The sequence below is a fragment of the Sus scrofa genome, chromosome 9, assembly GCF_054392235.1.
Source record: "Sus scrofa isolate SSC_HxYL_T2T_F1_AM1 chromosome 9, Sscrofa_HxYL_maternal_Yorkshire_Landrace_v2.0, whole genome shotgun sequence".
NCBI classification, from domain to species: Eukaryota; Metazoa; Chordata; class Mammalia; order Artiodactyla; family Suidae; genus Sus; species Sus scrofa.
In genome coordinates, this window is record NC_139391.1 from 130,663,787 (window position 1) to 130,682,739 (window position 18,953).

General features: G+C 48.8%; 1 protein-coding gene across 3 annotated transcripts in view; it reads left to right on the forward strand.

Moving 5' to 3' along the window:
* C9H1orf21 (chromosome 9 C1orf21 homolog) overlaps nt 1–18,664 on the forward strand; it is a 239,991-nt gene extending 221,327 nt beyond the window's left edge. For 2 of the 3 annotated variants that reach the window (XM_084977973.1, XM_021063815.2), the window contains one exon: nt 9,020–17,025. In XM_084977973.1, the coding sequence (XP_084834099.1) occupies nt 9,020–9,058 (39 nt within the window). In that variant the 3' untranslated portion in view covers nt 9,059–17,025. Of the gene's footprint in view, nt 1–9,019 lie in introns of all 3 variants that reach the window. The other variant, XM_003482739.4, reaches the window with a different exon arrangement.
* Nucleotides 18,665–18,953: the final 289 nt, after the last annotated feature.

The following is an 18,953-nucleotide window of genomic DNA, read 5'->3' on the forward strand; positions in this document are numbered from 1 at the left end:
CTGTCACACTCCTACCGCTCATTACAAACGAGACCTTTTTCCAACCGAAATGATAATGCGCGAGTCTAATTAGAATAAAGCTCATTAGAGACAGACACGGCCATTAATGCCTCGATCGATTTTTCTAATGAAATAAGCCGGGGGAGGAGACTGGAACAGTGCTGCTAATTATTTTTGCTTTGCTTCAGCATTGCCTCAACACTTGTTATAAATTGTTGTTGTGCTGTAAACGAAAATGCTGCAGAAACAGTCCCCGATGGAAGCCCCGAGGAGGGGTGGAGGCCCGCAGCCCTGCAGGAGGAGGACCAGACAGCAGCCCCTGGCGGTGTCCTTCCTGTCACTCCTCCACCCTTTTCCCGCCTCCTCCTCAGCCCCTTTGTTCTGGATTCTGGCTGGTCCTTCACAGACACTCAAGCTGTGGAATGCAGCCCTCCTGCCCCTATATTCCTGGTTCAAGGACAGAGCCTCAGTGTCCAGATTCCCACAGAAATTTAGAGCGGACGTTGCTGCTGGACAGTGGTGCATGAAGAAAAGTTTGGGGAGGGGGGGATGTGTGAGGTGAGCAGAGAAGCAGGATGGCCTATCACACGTCTGCACCAAAGTACAGTTGAGGCCGTTGTGTTCCATTAGTCAAGATGCCTTTCGGTGCCCAGGAAGACAGCCTGGCCCAAAGCACAAGGCAGAAGGCTGCCAAAGAGACATAACTAAGTCAAGACGCTGGGACTCAGGAAGCCCACAGTTAAGAAGAAAGAAGAGAAAGATGAATCATGTAAAGGGAGTGGACAGGAGGTAGGAGAATCAAAATAATGCACAGGCTGGTGTTCCCGTTGTGGCTCAGCAGGTTAAGGACCCAATGTTGTCTCTAGGAAGATGCAGGTTCGATCCCTGGCCTTGCTCAGTGGGGTAAGGATCCAGAATTGCCAAAGCTCCAGCACAGGTGGCAGATGCAGCTCAGATCTGGTGTTGCTGTGGCTGTGGCATAGGCCTCAGCTATATCTCCAGTTCGACTCCTAGCCCAGGAGGACTCGAACTGTTTCATGTGCCATAGGTACAGCCATTTAAAAAAAAAAAAATTATAATGCACAGCCCAAAAACCTCAGGCCAAAAACCTACAGAGCTTCCCAGTGTCATCCAGAGAGGAGCAGGAGAGGAGGAGGAAGTCTTCATTTGTCAGTCAACGAGCAAGAGCCAGCTTTATGATGAGTATAACACCACCTGCCTCCACATGGAAATAAGCCTCGTTAAGTCAAGCTTCTATGGACCACACATGAATTCCATTAAGTGTCAAGGAGACAGAGATGAGTGAGAGACATGTTCTGCCCCCTAGAGCGAGGGAAGCAAACATTTTGGCTAAAAATACTCTTAAGACACAGTGGTAGGATGGAAGGACCACGAGGAGGGGAAGACACCTTCCTCACTAGTGCTTTCCCTGGAAATATTGGTGCTGGAACAAGATCCTAAGGCTAATGGCAGAAGGCTGGGGAGGGAGGTGTTTGAGCGAAGAAAACAACAGCCGTGGACATGCCATGCTGTACGAGCAGGGTCTGCCCGTTCAGAAGGCAACGGATGACCGGGCCTGTGTTTTGTGTGTGTGTATCTTAACCATTCTTTCTTTGCGATGTTAAATTGCCTTTTCTCATGCCTAACAAAAATGCCATGATGAAAATATTTCTATGTACACTTGTTTGTTTGTTTGTTTGTTTTTGTCTTTGGTACTTTTTTTAAGGCCGCACCCGTGGCATGTGGAGGTTCCCAGTCTAGGGGTCGAATCGGAGCTGTAGCCCCTGTCCTACACCAGAGCCACAGCAAACGCCAGATCCAAGCCGCGTCTGCGACCTACACCACAGCTCATGGCAGTGCCGGATCCTTAACCCACTGAGCAAGGCCAGGGGTGGAACCCGCAACTTCATGGTTCCTAGTCGGATTCATTTCTGCTGCACCACGACGGGAACTCCTATATACACTTTTAAGAGCTTTCTGAAAGAATAGTTTACATATAAAATGTACTTATTTTATATGTACAATTCAGTGGTTTTTAGTAAATTTACCAAACTGTGACACTCACCAGGCTTCAATTTCAGAATATTTCCATCACCTCAGTAAGATCCCTCCTCCCTGCTTAGAGCCAGTCCCCTTTCCCACCTCCAGCCCCAGAGAACCAAAGCTTCTGTTTTTTAAGGCATATATTTGGGGGCTTATCACTGGTGTTGGTCTCTGTGCTTCTTATAATGAAGGTATGAACCCTTTCATGACCAATAATACCTGTTACCAAATTACTCCTCAAAGCAGCCATACCATTGTATAATGCAGCCAGCAGTTTATGAGAGTTGCGTTTCATTGTACACGGCCAAGCATTGGGCGTTGCTCTTTTTAAATAATATCTAATTGTGGGGGAGTTCCCGTCGTGGCGCAGTGGTTAACGAATCTGACTAGGAACCATGAGGTTGCGGGTTCGGTCCCTGCCCTTGCTCGGTGGGTTAACGATCCGGCGTTGCCGTGAGCTGTGGTGTAGGTTGCAGACGCGGCTCGGATCCCGCGTTGCTGTGGCTCTGGCGTAGGCCGGTGGCTACAGCTCCAATTCAACCCCTAGCCTGGGAACCTCCATATGCCGTGGGAGCGGCCCAAGAAATAGCAACAACAACAACAACAATAACAACAACAACAAAAGACAAAAAAATATATATATATCTAATTGTGTTACTTTGTGTTTTTTAATTACTGAAGCAGGCCATTTTTCTGTCTGTGTATTTGCTGACTTGATTTTGTTCAGACTGGATTTTCACTTTGTGCCCTTCCCTTTTATTGACATCCTCTTTCTTTGCATTTTTTGTTTATTGGTATAAGCTTCTCATATAATGAATGTAGCACATTGTATGCTGAGGGTATTTTTTTCTCAAGTTTGCCTTTTGTTTTTATTTATTCTCTTTTTTGATATGCAATTTTTTCTTGTTTTGTTTGGGTTTGCTTTTTGTTTTGTTTTGTTTGTTTGTTTGTTTTTGGCTACACCTATGGCATACAGAAGTTCCCAGGCCAGGGATAAAACCCATGCCACAGCAGTGACCTGAGCCATAGCAGTGACAATGCCAGATCCTTAACCCACTGAGCCATCAGGGGACTTCCTGCAAAGGTTCATTTTTACATGATCAAATATGTTCATCTTTTTATTTTTCTTTGTAGTATTTTTCTATGCCTTTGAGGCTGAGTTATTTTCCTTTCCAGAGCTTTGTCAGAAGTTCAGTTTTATGCTGTATTTAATATATTAAGATTTAGCACATCAGATCTCTTGGAATCTGCCATTTCTGGTGATTCTTATGTATTTTAGGCCATATTACTTGGATATCTTATTCTGTGCTGGTGATTTTTTTTTTTTTTTTTTTTTTGCATTTTAGGGCCGTACCCATGGCACATGGGAGCTCCCAGGATAGGGGTTGAATCAGAGCTGCAGCTGCCAGCCTCTGCCACAGCCTCAGCAACACAGGATCCAAGCTGTATCTGTGGCCTACACTATAGCTCATAGCAATGCCAGATCCTTAACCCTCTGAGCGAGGCCAGGGATTGAACCCACGTCCTCATGGAGGCTAGTTGGGTTCATTACCGCTGAGCTACAATGGGAACTCCCTGTGCTGGTGATTTTTTTTTTTTTTTTTTTGATGGGCCCATTTTAAAAAGAACAAGAGAAAACTGACACACATACACAAGTGAGGGAGACCTAGATGGAAATGTTCACAGATCATGGACCAAAGGATGCTATTCGGCTGGGAAGACCTACGCTCTGGTTGCAGAGGCCCAGACTACGTCATTGTGTGGGCGTTACAGAGAGGCAGGGTTTGGGCTCAGCTGTTGAACAGTTTCCTGGGCAGCTTGGAAAAATGTCTGACATATCCGAGTTGGCGAGAGGAGGCGTCCCGTCTGTAATGCCATCAGTGGGGGTCTGGTCTACACTGGATGCTAAGTCAGGAAGACCTTTAGGTCCTCTTCCAACTCCAAACTTTCAGAGCTCTCTAGATATGTTCCTCCCTTCATTTATTCAACACATGTTTTTTGAGCACCTAATATGTTTGCCAAAACGAGATTAAGTTCTGGGGATGCAGCAGGGCATAAAATGGTTTCTGCCCACTGAATGTTTAGAGCCAGTGAAAAAATGGATTAATGTATTAATAACATCAGGTAATGATAAGCAATATGAATGAAAATGAAGCAGAGTAAGAAGTGCTGTGGTATGCAAGGAGTTCAGGGAAGACCGTGAGATGACCTTTGATGAGGGGTCTAGGAAATGAGGATTTATGGGTCGGGGTGGCGAAGGCTGTGGGCAGGAGGGACCAGCCAGGAAGGAGGAAGAAGAATGAGCATGCAGACGCTGGGGTGCAGGCTCATTGGAGGGCCTGGATATGAATGAGTGATGCATCATTTCGGAAGCTTTCATCCTGTTCTAGCTACTCCATTAGGGAAATAATCCGTTCAGAGCTGACTGCTCTATGCTCGGGGTGTCCACCTTGGTCCAAATGCACGCGCCTCTACGGAAAGGTACAAACAAACTCACACCTGGAAATGGACGGCCAGCCCTAGACTATTTGCCTCCTTAAACTTGAGCAGCAAAAGTACCGTTAGGCACTTTGGAGGAATAATACCTTTAGCTGAAGTCACTCTTGGAGCTGCTCCTTTTTAAACTAGGAGAATTTGGAGTTCCGTCGTGGCGCAGTGGAAACGAATCCGACTAGGAACCATGAGGTTGCGGGGTCAATCTCTGGCCTTGCTCAGTGGCTTCAGGATCTGGCATTGCCATGAGCAGTGGTGTAGGTCGCAGACGCGGCTCAGATCTGACGTTGCTGTGGCTGTGGTGTAGGCCAGTGGCTACACCTCCGATTAGACCCCTAGCCTGGGAACCTCCATATGCCATGGGTGCGGCCCTACAAGTACAAAAATAAATAAACAAACAAACTAGGATGTTTCATTAGGACAACATCCCTTTTTGGCTACACTTCAATATCTCTCATTCTTAGCCTTAGACATTTCAACAAACAAAAAATCCCTGTCCTAGAACCTTGGAAATGTGTGAGTTGATATAAACTTCAAGTTTTCAAGAAAATAATACAGACAGTTGAAGAGGAAGTGGAGGCTCTGCAGAGTGGGTGGGGGTGTGGTCAGGGAAATGTGATGGACCAGAGCTCCTTGGGTTTTCTGCATCTGTGCCAGATGCCCCTGTGGTTCTTCAGACAACCCTTGTCGGCATCCTCGTGCATTTCTGTTCTTCCAGCTTGTGGGTGTCTCGTGGGGGACCTGACTCTCTGTAGCTCTCAGTGTGTCCTTGGCACAAGGTGGGATTGTGTCAAACAGTGCCTGATTCCGAGGGCATAGAGCATCTCAACAACAACGTCCGTTTGGAGCCCCTCTGGGGGACAGGGCATGCTTGGGCTAAGAGAATTGCTGTGTCTCCCAAACCCAGCTCACTCCCACTTTCCACCTTCTGACAGCTGAAAGTTTTAAGATTCTCTTTTTAGCCCAATTCTTCAAAAATAAATGAGGCGTGCCGTCGTGTTACAGAAGCAAGCTCCCTACCTTGGCTGGCAGGGCCAGTGAGCATGTGCAGGATGGGGAGTCGGGGGAGGGGGGCTGTGATGCTGTGAGAGGGGGCTGCTCCAACAACAGTTTTCTCAGGCTCCCCCTCCTCAAAACGACGGGGTCAAATTGGAGCTCTTGCTCTGCATGTTTTTGATTTCCAAGTGTTCTGTTCATAAAATATTTGGTTCTCAGAGCTGCTGATGGGTGATCATGGCAAAAATGAAACTGATTTGGATTTGAATTTCGTTATCAGCTTATTGGAGTCATGAAAAAAGAGGCACAGGATTGGCCCTGTGGTCTGGGCTTCTTCAAGGTTTCCTCGCAAGGGACAGGGTGCCGCTCCTGCTCTGCAGGGCTGGTGTGAATCACCAGTGAACTCGCTGATGCAGTTTTCTTTCTCCTTCTGGGTAATTATAATAATTTCAGAGGCGCAGATGCTTGGGAAATGGAAGTCACAGTTTATAGGGGGGTTACGGAGAGTTGACCCTCAGAGGGGAGCCCTTTCTTTTTTTTCTCTTGAGTGATAGCTTCTTTAAATTCCATAGTGCTTTTCACTTTTCAGAAGTTCCACACACACGAGTTCATATAATTGCATAATAACCTCTTTCCCCGCTCAGCCCTCAAAAGAGGGCCCTTTCTTATGGCAATAGTAAACACGGAGGGTCTGAAATGCTCCCTCTGCGTAATCCTGTGACTAATTTACAGAGTGGAGACACTGCTTTATCAGTGAGCACACCAGTTCGTGTGTGTGCCTGTCTGTCATCGCATCCAAGGTCTTCCTTGGGGATGAGGTACCCTCTGAACCCCACATGGGCCAGTTGGGGCTTTGCTTTGATTGAAGCAGAAGAAGAGATGACACTTAGGTGTCTGCCACAGCAGCTTTATTCAAGCACATGGGGCTCCGGCCTCTCTGGGGTGCAAGGCTAATGTGGGAAGAAGGGCTCCCTGACACCTGGCAGATTACAGTTGGTGAGAACAGGTCTCATTTAGCCGACGGACGTAAGGCAGGCAGTCCCCATTCTCCTGCCAGGGCCTGAACAAGCACAGGTTTGATAGCAGCAATAGTCACGGCAGCAGCTAATATTTACTGACCACCTGCCAGACACTGTATTTTTCCCATTTGTCCTGATCACAACCCTGTGAGACAGAGTCCATGATTATCCCCGGGAAACCAAAGCCCGATGATTTGCTCAACATCCCACAACAGCGTGTGTGTCCCCATAAACACAGGAAAAGTCCTCTTTTCTCTCCTAATAAGGCCTCCGTGAACCCTCCCTGAGCCCACCCACCTCCCCTGTTCACCCAGACATCCATCATCCGTTCACAGGTGAGGTACCCTCTGAACCCCACACTGGCCGGTTGGGCCTTTGCTTTGATTGAGGCAGATGAAGGGACGACACTTGGGTGTCTGCCAGAGCAGCTTTGCTCGAGCACATGGGGCTCCAGCCTGTCTGAGCCCCATGCATTAAGGATACATGAAGAGCATCCTGTGATGTGTTCCTGGTAGGTTTGGCTGTGTCCTGTTTCCCACCACGGAGACTGAACTCCCAGGGGTCAGGGTCCATGAAGTGGTCCTTCCTAGCTCTCCATCATGTGACTCAGGGAGTGTGCCCTGATGGGTCTTGGCCAAGGCAAGGGATGGCATCTGCTTGGGCAGTGTCACCAGGCAGGTGTCAATGGGGATGACTTCTGAGTGCACACTCCTCTTGTCAGGGAGATTGATCATCCAGCCTCTGTGCCCAGGAGATGTTTTATGCAGGAAGGAAAACAGGCCTGGAGATGACACGGGGCTCAGACACTCTGCAACGAGCAGGGGTGAGAGTTGGCCATGTGATAGGAGAAGAATCCAAAATCTGCTAATTAGTGAATCATTCAAAGAGAACAAGCAGCCTGGGGTCAGTTAGCCTAGGAACGGGCCACCCTCAGGCTTTTGCAGGCCCTGAAGACTTCATTGTGTGGCAGCATTTGTTAATTTATCAAACACATGTGCACATAGGTGCACACACATACAACATGTATAAAACTACGTTGTATTTTTAGGCACTGTTTAATCACTCTACTATTATTAACTTGCTTAATCTTCAGCCACCATGAAGATAGATACTGTTGTTACCGTGGTTTTACAGATGGGGAAACAGTCTCAGAGAGGTAACTGGATCAAGATCTCAGAGCCAGGATGACCACCCAGGAGGGCGGCACAGTCTTTCATTATGATGGCGCTTAAATATTAAGAGAATGTGAGCTACTTCCAGTATCAGATACTGTGACAAAGAAACATGTGACATATTTGAGAAAGAGGTTTATGAAAAATTATTTTTTTTTATGCCTTAGATATTTTAGGGATAAGTCCCAGTTATTTAGAAAATTCTGTTTTCTCCCTCCACTCCCCCAAGTTAAAACATGTAGTGTGTATTTTAAACGAACAAGATCAAAGGACATAAATAGTCTGAATACGTGACTTTATACGAAGCCCTCATATGTGACATTGTGACGCAGACAGGCTGGGGACTTTTAGTCCGGTACTCTCTGCGCGGGATTGCTTTGACCAGGACAGCCCAGCAGCGTCAGATAGGGAGCTTAGATCCCAGACCTAAACATGCCTTCGTAGAATGTATAACCTGCTGGCGAGGATAAAACACATTCACAAGTACTGACTGGATACAGTTCTTAAGACTTCAAGTAACCTGTTTTGTTAGGAAATGCATTAAAAGCATTTTGCGCCTGCCTTGTGCCTCTTGCATATACCAAACATACGCCTAGATATTCTAGACACATTCATCGAATCCTCGTTTGCTTGTTTGTATTGTTTTTGATTTGTTTTGGGCGGCGCCCACAGCATGCAAAAGTTCCCAGGCCAAGAACTGAACCCCTGCCACAGCAGTGACCCAAGCTGCTGCAGTGACAATGCCAGAACCTTAACCTACTGTGTCACAAGAGAACTTCTGGTTTGTTTTTACAATCCCTGTTGTAATTTCAAGGAGAGGAAAACTAAGACACCCGTAAGTTCTATCATCCTCCGCTGTTAACAGTCTGTGTTCCAGACGTGGAAGCGTCGCTGTGGAATGTGAGCAGCCCTGGCCCCAGTAGAAAGAGGCTTGTTCATGCTTCAGTCCCCTTTCTCTCGTTCATGACAAATTGGTCCCCTGACTGCAACATCCATTTGGTACTTACTTGGTGAAAGGCTGAGTCTTCTATGTGCTGAGTATAATATAAATTCCTACCAATACAAAATCAGGGTTACTGGGGGCTGGGTCAAACTTCCGTGCCTTGAGGTATATCGGTAGAGTTTATAAATCAGCCGACACGTGTTTATGACTTATCTGGTGCGCAGTTGTCACGGATGGAGCCTGGCTTCTGCTGTAGGGAGAGACATGCTGAGAGAAAACTGATGGCCAGGAACTGTCTCAAGCTCTGCTTTGGATTTCTCACTCACATCTTATTCTTTTCTTTTCCCCTTAAGGGTCGAGATTACTGTTCCGAAGAAGAGGATATCACATAGCACCAATTCTACCACTTAAACCGGGAGCTACTACTGTGTAAATAGGTTACACCCCAGTTGAAATCTTTGCAAAGGTCGGTTCTCTTCAGCGAACAGCACTATAGCAAAAGAAGATCGTTTCATATCGTATGCCCCATTAAATTACAGTGTTTCTTAATGAACTTGCAAAGGAATATTGCTAAAAAAAAAAAAACAAAAAACTGTTCTCGAACTTTCTTTGTTGCTGCTAGTTAAAACTTGTTGCAACTTTTCACTTCTCTCAATGTCCAGGTCTGCAGCAAAACTCTGCAGTTTCACCTTAAAGATACTGTTGGTTTTACAGATGCTCTCCAGCCTATTTTCTATAAGAGGAGGTAGTGGGGAACTCAGATATCCAGCTTCTGTTCTAGACCGGTTCCACTCCCAACACAAGCGCCTCTTCCCCTCTCTCCTTCCTCCCTGCCTCCCCTGAGCAGCCCAAAGCCTTGCTTCTCCCTGGCAGTGTCGCGCTTTGGAGATGGGATGGTTGCTATGGCAAAGCCTTGTTTCTCTGCTAAGAAGAAATAGAGACGCTATTATCGATTAAAAGCATGTGGTGACATGACTCCCGGAGGTGACACAGGAGCGAGCGGCAGGTTGTTTCATGTCCTGGGTCTCCTACTCAAAGGTCACGCTTGCAACATCAGTTTTGCTCAGATGCAGATGGAAGTGTGACCGCAATCATTTCGAATCCTTCTTGCCCACTTTTTTTTTCTAAGGAAATAAACATTGTACTGTTTTTATGCATCCTTGTCTTCTCCCGTTCATCCAGCGCAGTGTTTTACGATGATCCTGGGTGCAGAAGACGAGCCTTCCGTAGCAGTGACACCGGTAACCCACCTAGATGGCTCCCTGCCATCCGTTTACAATCCTGCAAGCGTGCGCAGTGCTGTCAGTGGTCAGAGGAGATGGGGGGGATGTCCCCCGGCTTTGTAGGAGGGCCCGAAGCCACCCCGTCCCCTTTCATTTCGTTAGCAGATGAACCGCCCTGCTTCCTAATTCCGCCCCTTCCCCCTTCACCACGTGACGGGAGCCTTGCCGCCTCTTCTCTCTTGCTTGGGGCACCGGATGGTGCCGCGAAAAGCCTCTTCCGACGGGAGCACGCAGAACGGTGACGCTGGCGGTGACACGCGGAGACGCGAAAGCCAAAGCCCCCGGCAGCCGTGGGGACCGTGAACCACGGGTTCCGTAGAGTTTATTTTTCCATATTCTATGAAGAGGATGACCTCTTCTCAAAGATAGAAGTAATATTTTTAACAAATGCTGTCACGAGTAAATAGCCATCCAAAGGAGAAAATAACTTTTGTATTTTTTTAACACGAGCGATAGCTTTGACGAGGGTTCTCTGGGTTACTTCCACGAGGGCGTCCTGTCCGTGGTCCCGCCAGCCGGCCGGGCACTTTGTGGGTTTGTCCCACAAAGACCCAGGAGGAGCGCCACGTCTGTCTCCCCTGGCGGGGTCGTTGAACGCGTCTGTCTCCCCTGGCGGGGTCGTGATCCGCCGCACGCACCCCCCCCCCCCCCGCCCCGCGGTGGGTGGTTCCCCCGCTCTGGACAGTCCGGAGGTCACCTGCCACTAGCCTAAGCCTCACGTGGTCTCACCAAGAGGATGCGCCGCCGCCTAAAAATCCATCCACTAGCTGATGGCACCCCCCGATGTGTTCAGGGTGCGATTCCTTAGCTCCGTTTAGACCCCGTTGCACCGAAAGCAGGAGCAAGGAAATCCAGCCCAGCCCTAGAGAAAATGGACTCGATGTCAGCAACAGAAGCCCTTCCCTCTTTCTGCCAGCAGCAGCAGCTATTTTGGGGAGCAGCTGTAGTTGTTACATAAATAGAGATGCAGCCAAAATTTCAGGCTTTTTATCCTGCTTCAAGCAGAAAAATGCTGGGAGAGTCGAGTCGCCTGGGGTTTTCAGTTCCCTCCCTTTGTATGGTTTTTGGCCAAGCGCCTGAAATAGTTCTCCTCGCTGTAAACGACCTGCTAAGCCCCACCTCAGACTCGTCCACCCAGGGACTTGTTCCCTGTTCCAAGGATGACCTTCTCCCGAGATCCCTTGTTCTTATGGAGCAAGAATGAAGCAGACACTAAACGTCTTCCATCTGACTCTCCTACTCGGTGTCCGAGATAATTATGTCTTCCCCGAAAATTACCACCCCCTTCTATGCTGAGATGAAAGCTGCTCATGTCTTTTTCTTAGGGTCACGTGTAACATTGTGACATGGTACACATGTACCCTGAACCATGCATCCCTTGGGAATCTGGCTTTATGAGTGTTTCCTGAAACCCAAGGTATTGTGCCTGGGACCCAGTGGCTTGTCACCAGGAGTTCTGTTCCCCTGGTTTTACACTGGCTACCTCTTTGATATGCAAAAAAAAATTTGATTTCATCTGCAGACACATCTGGTACATCTAGAAATAGATCTGAGAAATAGGGTGGCTGAGCGGGTTGGCATGAAATGCTTGATTATGTTAGCAACACTGAAAACTGTCTGTTTTCCATTTGTTGGTTTTAATCATAAATTTGTCAAGTGATCTGTGTTGGTACTTTATTTTTTTAATGCCTTCTGAAAAGGTCTAATGCAAAAACATTATGCCTTCTCTTCTCTCCCCCCCTCCCATATCTGACCATTAAGCAGATTGTCTCAGATACAATGAAAGAATCATCTAGAGGCGAGTGCTTCTGCTGGCTCTTATCTCAGAGGACTCAGGGAGACAGAAGGAGGGAGGGAGGGGAGTGGCTGGTGCCTGAGCAAGAAAAAGGATGATGCGAAACAGACTGAGAAGCCTTGAGGACAGAGAGGGTCGGCGGGGTGGCTGAGGCCCGGGTGCCGTTCAGAATCCAGCTGCTTAGCGGCCAGTGGGTGGGGCGGACTGTCGACAGGATTTACAGCTGGATTACACGCCTTATGTGCCCTGAGCTGTGGAATTGTCAGAGTTCAGCCGTCTGTGCGTGGCTTTCTTTTGCTTGGCGGAGGTTCAGGATCACAGAGTACTGCTGTCATAATTGAATGTGTGTTTGTTTCTGGCCGAGAACCTCAAAAGAGGCTTTCACCTCAGTGATGCCTTCTAGCCCCGGGCTGGAGCATGGGGTGGTGTTGCGGTCTGTTTAGGGACAAAGAGGGTACAAAGGCTGGAGACACAAAACTAGGTCAGCCCTCAGATACAGGGGCGGACACCCAGCGGCCTGCTAAGAGACAGGTCTCTCCCAGGTCTGCAGCGCCCAGGGTCTGAGTCCGGGCTCTGACGCTCTGAGAAGTAGCCCCGGTTCTTCAGTCCTCTGTGCTGGGGCCAGCCTGCTCCACCTCCATGTTAGGGGTCACCCAGGGTCCGAAGCAGCCGCGCCTGCAACCTGACAGCCCCCAGAAGCAGGCCCAGGGATGATGGCACCTGCCCACCCCACCCACTGGCCTTTTGGTCCCCATTTGATGCCATCCCACCTTGAGGAGTAGCTTTGTCCTCCTCCCAATCTCTTTGAGACTTGTTTGCTCTTAGCCAGACTCGCCCATAAGCCTGCTAAGGGAGAGAGGAATTTTACCCCCGTAGCCTATGAGGCCTCTTGGCATACTGATTACAAGTTCTGCCAAAACATTGGGCAAGAATCGAAAAAGCGCATTTCTGTATCTACTAGTCCTAGAAAGGAAACTCAGTTAAATATGTCAGTTTCCTAGGAAGAAAAATTATCAAGTTCTTCATCCAGGAAAATACTGACTCTGAATCTTGGACTCCGAAACGCTGATATATTTTTTATGAAAGGCAAAACAGATCTAAGGCTCTCTCCTTCCTCCTCCCAACTCTCTCATGAAAAAGGCATCGGATTGCGCTCTCTAAATTTACAGCAAATCTGCCTGCCTTGCCTTCCCCCCTGGAAGACATGCTCAGAGCTTTATTTCTTCGTACCTCTCAGAAATGAAACTTCTTGCTAAGTTGCTTAAAACCTAGTAGAAGAATAAGACCTGGTTGGGGAGAGGGATTATGATATATTTAAGGGCATGATGAAGAGGTGACTCGAAGCAGGAACTTGGCTTCTCAGTGTCTTGGGCGGTTCCCAGCCCTCCACCCCCTCCACCCCCGGCGCCTGTGTAGATGCTGTAGATGTTCCTGCTGGAAACCTTTGGGATTTCATGGATGAGGTCTATGTATTGCCTTTTGCCAATGAATGGACGTGTTTTTCCAAGCGGGAAAAATGCCCTTGACTTTAGTCGCCTTCTTGTATGTCTCTGGAAAAGGGCCAAAAGCTGTTAATGAAAATGAGGATTGTGGGTAGATAGATTTACTTTGGTGACAAACCTTAAGACGCATGCATTAGCCATGCCATGCTTTTCAGAAGCATGTGCCCTGTACCCTTGTACCTCATCAGAGATCTAATCTTGGGGAAAGAGGAAAAGGAGCTAATAGTTATTATTTAAACTCACTCTGTGCCAGACACTATGCTGGGCATTTTTCTGATTGTCTTCTTGTCACAATCATCCTGGGAAGTCAGTCTGTTACCCCCACTTTCAAGTGGTGCATCTTCAATGTAGAAGGCGTCCAATATAAACACCCATGGTGAAAGAAGGAGCGAGGTCATTCAAGCGTTCTCCAATTTTTTATCATTTCTGTGCCCTTTGCAATGCAACACTGTGAAAACAACCCCTTGGGGGCATCTGTTCTTTTCCAGAATCTCTTCTTGGCTCATCACCAGCTTGGTTTCCTCACAGGGAATGCTTTATTTGGTCTTCCCATATCTGATGAGCTATACACACACCACTGGCTAACAGGATATCAGAGCCCAGAAGGAAATGGCTTTGGGATTTTAGGCACACATCTTTCTCCTTGGAATTCTTTCAGCATCTGGAAGAGGAGCCTGGTATCTGCAATTAGGTATCAGATGTGGTCAGAAAAAGCTTTGAGGGCTCCGATTTCTCTCCTGGGTCCCAAGGCTTGTTTCATCCCAGGATGCATCTTTTTTAAGGTGAAAAAACTCTCACCTGGAGAGAACTTGAGGGGAATCTGATCTCCAAAAGTGGAGGAAAGGCAGTGCCCGGACCATTCATTTGAAATCCTTTCTTGTGGGCTAGGGTTTTTGTGTCTCTTTTTAATCTTAGGACTGGGGGCTCTGTATTTTCCAGGCTGGTTTAAGCATAGAAGCTAGATATGAATCCCTTTCAAGACCTTAAATGTTTTGGATAGTCATGTAGTGACTTGGATAAGCATTTAAAAAACTCGTTCCTCAGGAGTTCCCATTGTGGCTCAGCAGAAACAACCCCAACTAGTATCCATAAGGATGCAGGTTCGATCCCTGGCCTCACTCAGTGGGTCAAGGATCCGGCGCTGCCGTGAGCTGGGGTATAGGTCACAGATGCGGCTCAGATCTATCATGGCTATGGCTGTAGTTCTGATTTGACCCCGAGCCTGGGAACTTCCATGTGCCACACCTGCGGCCCTAAAAAACAAAAAACAAAAACAAAACAGTTCCAAGGTCAGAAGAGCCCAAGAATTCCCAAGTTCCTCTCCTTGCTTCTAAAGGCACCTGTAAAGAAGATGAGTCATGTCTCCATAGCAACTGTTAAAGGTGCTGCCTGGAGGGGACCAGCCTCCACCCTCACTTATTTAACTTGAAAGAATCAAGAGAATTTCCTTGTGTCAAGGGGGTGCTATACCCAGTTTTCTTATGAAAACTGTCCCCGAGATTCCCGCCTCTTTCTAACATGTTAACTGTCACATGCTTTCAAGATCTTGTAGGAAATGGTTTCTCTCTCGGAAGCTAGAGAAATGGCTTTAATTCAGCAAGACTCACCCCTAAACCGAAGGCCGCATTCTAATACTATCTTCCCTCTCTACCCTGACTTCTGCCTGCTTTCCTTTCTAGGGGTTATTTTTAGCCCGAGTCTTTACACTTGATTGAGTACAGCCAAGAGGCAGTAAAAAGAACACCGGGAGCTCAACCAGAACCGCCTTCAGGTCCCTAGGGTGGAGAATAGCTCCAGAGCCTTGGGGACCCCTGGAGTTAGACTCAGAGGTGGTAGAACAGCCCCTGGTTCCCCGGCCTTTCAGTCCAGATCTTCAGGGACTGTTCTCCCTTGACAGTCAAGTGAGCAAGGCAAGTTTTGGAAGAGATTTTGAGCCAGCTTTTCCCTTCAGAGCAAGATGCAAAGTCATTTTTAAATTTTTGTATCTATTTTCCTGGAGCAGAATCAGGCAGCTGCCTTATTAGGACTCTAAATTTGGATCAATTTCCTAACACACGCACACACCACAGAAAGATACCATGAAGAAGAAAATATAACTACTTCATCATTGAAGTACTTCAAGGAAGAGCTGCATTTTGCCTTTTTGTAATCCCTAAGATAAAGCCGAGGAAGGGGCTGGTGTAATTATAAAAATACCATGGAGGAAGGGCTGAGCCATCACGCTCATGAACTCGCGGTTAGACTGAGAGAGGAGGATGGAGGTCTGCCGGCCATCCTGCCCTGCCCCCCCTCCCCCGTGCCAGGTGTTTCACTCCCCTGGGCACCAGCCTGGACCCTGTGGCTGGCATCCTTCCCCAATTCCAGGCGCATGTAGGACGCATCCCTCAGGACACAGGCCAGATGCGTGTCTCTCACACTCTCCTACTCTTCCAGGATGGCCCTGCACTGCTGCGGCTCTACTGGGATGCGGGCAGTGGAGGCCCCTTCATCGAGATGGGCCCAGGTGTAGCATTTTTAGCACTGCCTCCCCCAGTGTTGAGGACGCGTGCATTCAGCAGATGATGTGGAGCCCCTAGGACCGTCCAGGCACTGAGCCAGTGGGACACGGTTGACCCCAGCCCGGCTCTTGTTGCTCTTGTTCTCACGGAGCCAGCTGTTAGTCAGGAAGACAGTGTGGGAAGGGCCCCTGTAGGTGATGACTGGGTGCTGTGGGAGCGTCTCAGAGGGGCAGCTCGGCTTTGGGAATTGGGGGCTTCCTAAAGGGAGAACGTTAAAGCCCAAGTTTGTCAGAGTCCTGAGCGGGAAGCATTGCAAAGGGCCTTCCAGGCTCAGAGGACAGCGTGGGTCTTGGACCAAAGGAGGAACACTTGGGGGCTGCCAGGGCCTGTGTCCCATCTAGCAGCTGGAGCTGGGAATGGAGGAGGTAGGAGAGGAGAGGCCAGGGCAGTCAATGGCCAATCCCGGGGGCCCCACGGTCTTCGCTATGGATTCTGGGGGAGTAATGATGAGCTGTAGGTGATGATCTGCCCTCCAAAACCACTGCTGAGGCCACCCAGAGAGGCAGGTGCGGCCACCATCAGCACCCGGACTCCCCCCCTGCGCCCCACCCCTGCTCTGCAGGTGCGTAGTGGCTTCCTGAGGTGATTTATTCCCTCTGCTTGTGTCCCAGCTCCAGGTCGCCTAAAGCTGTTTGAATTCCAGGGCTTTGGCCTGGGCTGGCTTTAGAGACATACTGGGAACAGCTCCGGGTCTCATGACCTGTCTATAGAGCCACCAAGGCTAAAAATAGCTCTTGGGGGCAGGCTGGCCAAGCCCCAGAGTGAGGGTACACCCTCAGCTAAACACGGAGGAAGCAGCCGAGGGCTTCCAGGCTCAGCTGTGATTCTTTCCTTCAATCTATCGCGAGGCGACCGCCCTTGGACAGCCTTTCCCTGCGCCGGGTCACACCTGGTGGCCAAGCCTCTGCTGTGTCTGCAGGGTACAGCCGTGTCCTGCCATAGAAAAGGGAATTTTTTAAAAAGCACAGATGGATTGTATGCACGTGGAAAATACCCACAAGCCTAGACAGCGGCATTGAGCCTCGTGGGGCCAGGGAGGCTGTCGGGGCCCTGCGCTCTTTGGGTGAAGATGCGGAGGAGGCTCAGAGACAGTGGAGTCTCTGTGCAGACAACCCGCAGTGCCTTTTAGGTTCTCCAATGAACCTACTCAGAGCTCAGGGCATTGGGTTTCTCTTCCCCTTGCCCCCAGACAAATAAGTAGAAACTCTATAAGAAGAAAAAGAATCCGATGAATCTAGAACACTAGCTATGAGGCAGCATGGTTTCTAGCACCTCAAGAAAAGGCCCCAACGAGTAACACAGTTTCCTTGAGAAGTTGGAGGCACTGGGGGCTGAAGGCAGCTTTCCTAGCTGAGTGGCTCAGGTCTCCTGCCCGGGGATCCCAAAGGGTCCTGAGTACCGCTTGGGGCTCACCTGTTCTTCAGGTCCCCCACACCTGCCCTCCTGGGTGCAGCCTGGCATCTTCTCCAGCCTTCTGGACCCTTGGAAAGATTGTAGCTCAAAGACTGTGCTTTTCCCAGACATTCCTCTGGCTTCTCACTGAGGAATTTCTAGTTCTGTGTCTTGTGGTTCCCACGCAAGTACCCCATCGGCCTAGGCGTTTTGATTAGAATCTGGCCTGTGGCAGTCATGATGCTGGAAATTGACCAACATGTGGCCTCAGATACACCGACTTTAAAACAAAGGCCCCAGAAGGTCCCCTTGGTGGGAGGTGTGGCCATGGGATGTGGCCAGGTTTGCCTTAGCGCCCCTGCTGCCCGCCCACCCCAGCGCGGTCTGGTCCAGTCCAGTTCCCTCTACCACCAGGAATAGATCAAAATGCTTCCCTGCCAGGTGTCGGTGGCTACGTATTTGCTTTCCAAGGGCATTTGTGTTTATTTAAGATAAGGCCTTACATTCAATTAAAGTCTAGCGGAGGGATTAGGAGGTGTCTGCTCCCATTCGGACCTGGGCGGGAGTCCTGAGGCGTTGCTCCTCTGAGCCCCCGCAGAGGCTGCCTCTGGTGGGCAGGGCAGCCGCCCCTGCACTCCCTCCGCACGTGTGTGCTTTCTGTCCAGTGAGTGCCCACCTGTCTAGACCGCATACGCCTATCAGCACACACCTTGTAAGAGGCGCCCTTCTGGGTGTCCATTATTTTATTTACAGCATAGATTCCTGTACTCCTGCACTTATATATTAGGCACATTTTTTAAAGTACACGACAGAGAACTTTGTAAGGCATAAATACAAAATACAAACAGGGGTTCTTGTATTTTCTCGCTGAACCCCAGAAAGTGTGGATGCTTCCTGGTAGGTGCACACCCATTTTGGACACCACTATTTTAAGAGCAAATCAGCACACCTTGATAGCATCCATCCCAAACCACTGTGAGCCTGTGGAATAAGAAAGTAGAATTCCCAGGCGCTTCTAACCTGGGAGCCAGGACAAGCAAACTCTCAAACAGCATAAACGCAAACAATTCAAAACCCCCATCCAACAGGAGAGCTGTCTCTAGACAGCAGTGGCTGTAGGTACCAAGGGCAGATCAGATTCGCTGTACGGAGCCCCGGGGCTGCTCGGCTTCCCTCTCTGGGTCTCTAGAAAAGGACAGTTGGTAATAGCCCCGGCGCACTCATGATTGGAATTCTGTGAACCCTCAAAGTGCTTCCGCAGTACTAATCCCCACGGCACCAGTGGGTCCACGTCGCTTGAATATTATTTTTTATTTGACCACCAAGGTGAGATGATGATTCTGTTTCCTTTTGAAAACGGTCTGAGAAAGTGTACAGGTCTAATTCTATATACATATTTATACATGTGTATTTTTGTTTATTGTTACATTTTGACATTGGACTTTCTATTAAATGATTTTTAACAGTTGGTCTGGCTTTGTCTTTTGTTCTTTGAAAAATTCCTTTCTTCTTTCCCGGGTCTCAGGGAGGGGGCTGTTAGAAATGTCTACAAAAGCTTGTGTGGCCTCGCGGTCCCCCCACCCTTCTGTCTTCTTCCCTATTGTATGTACACAAGTTCAAGTTCTTCTGTTTTTAGCGGCAATGTACCACATCGAGCACCCACTTGGAAAGCCCCCCAGCCTCATTTTCATCACCTCCAATGTTCGGGTGATGTTGGAGCCCACTCAGTCCCATCAGCTTCTGCAGATTCATAAATG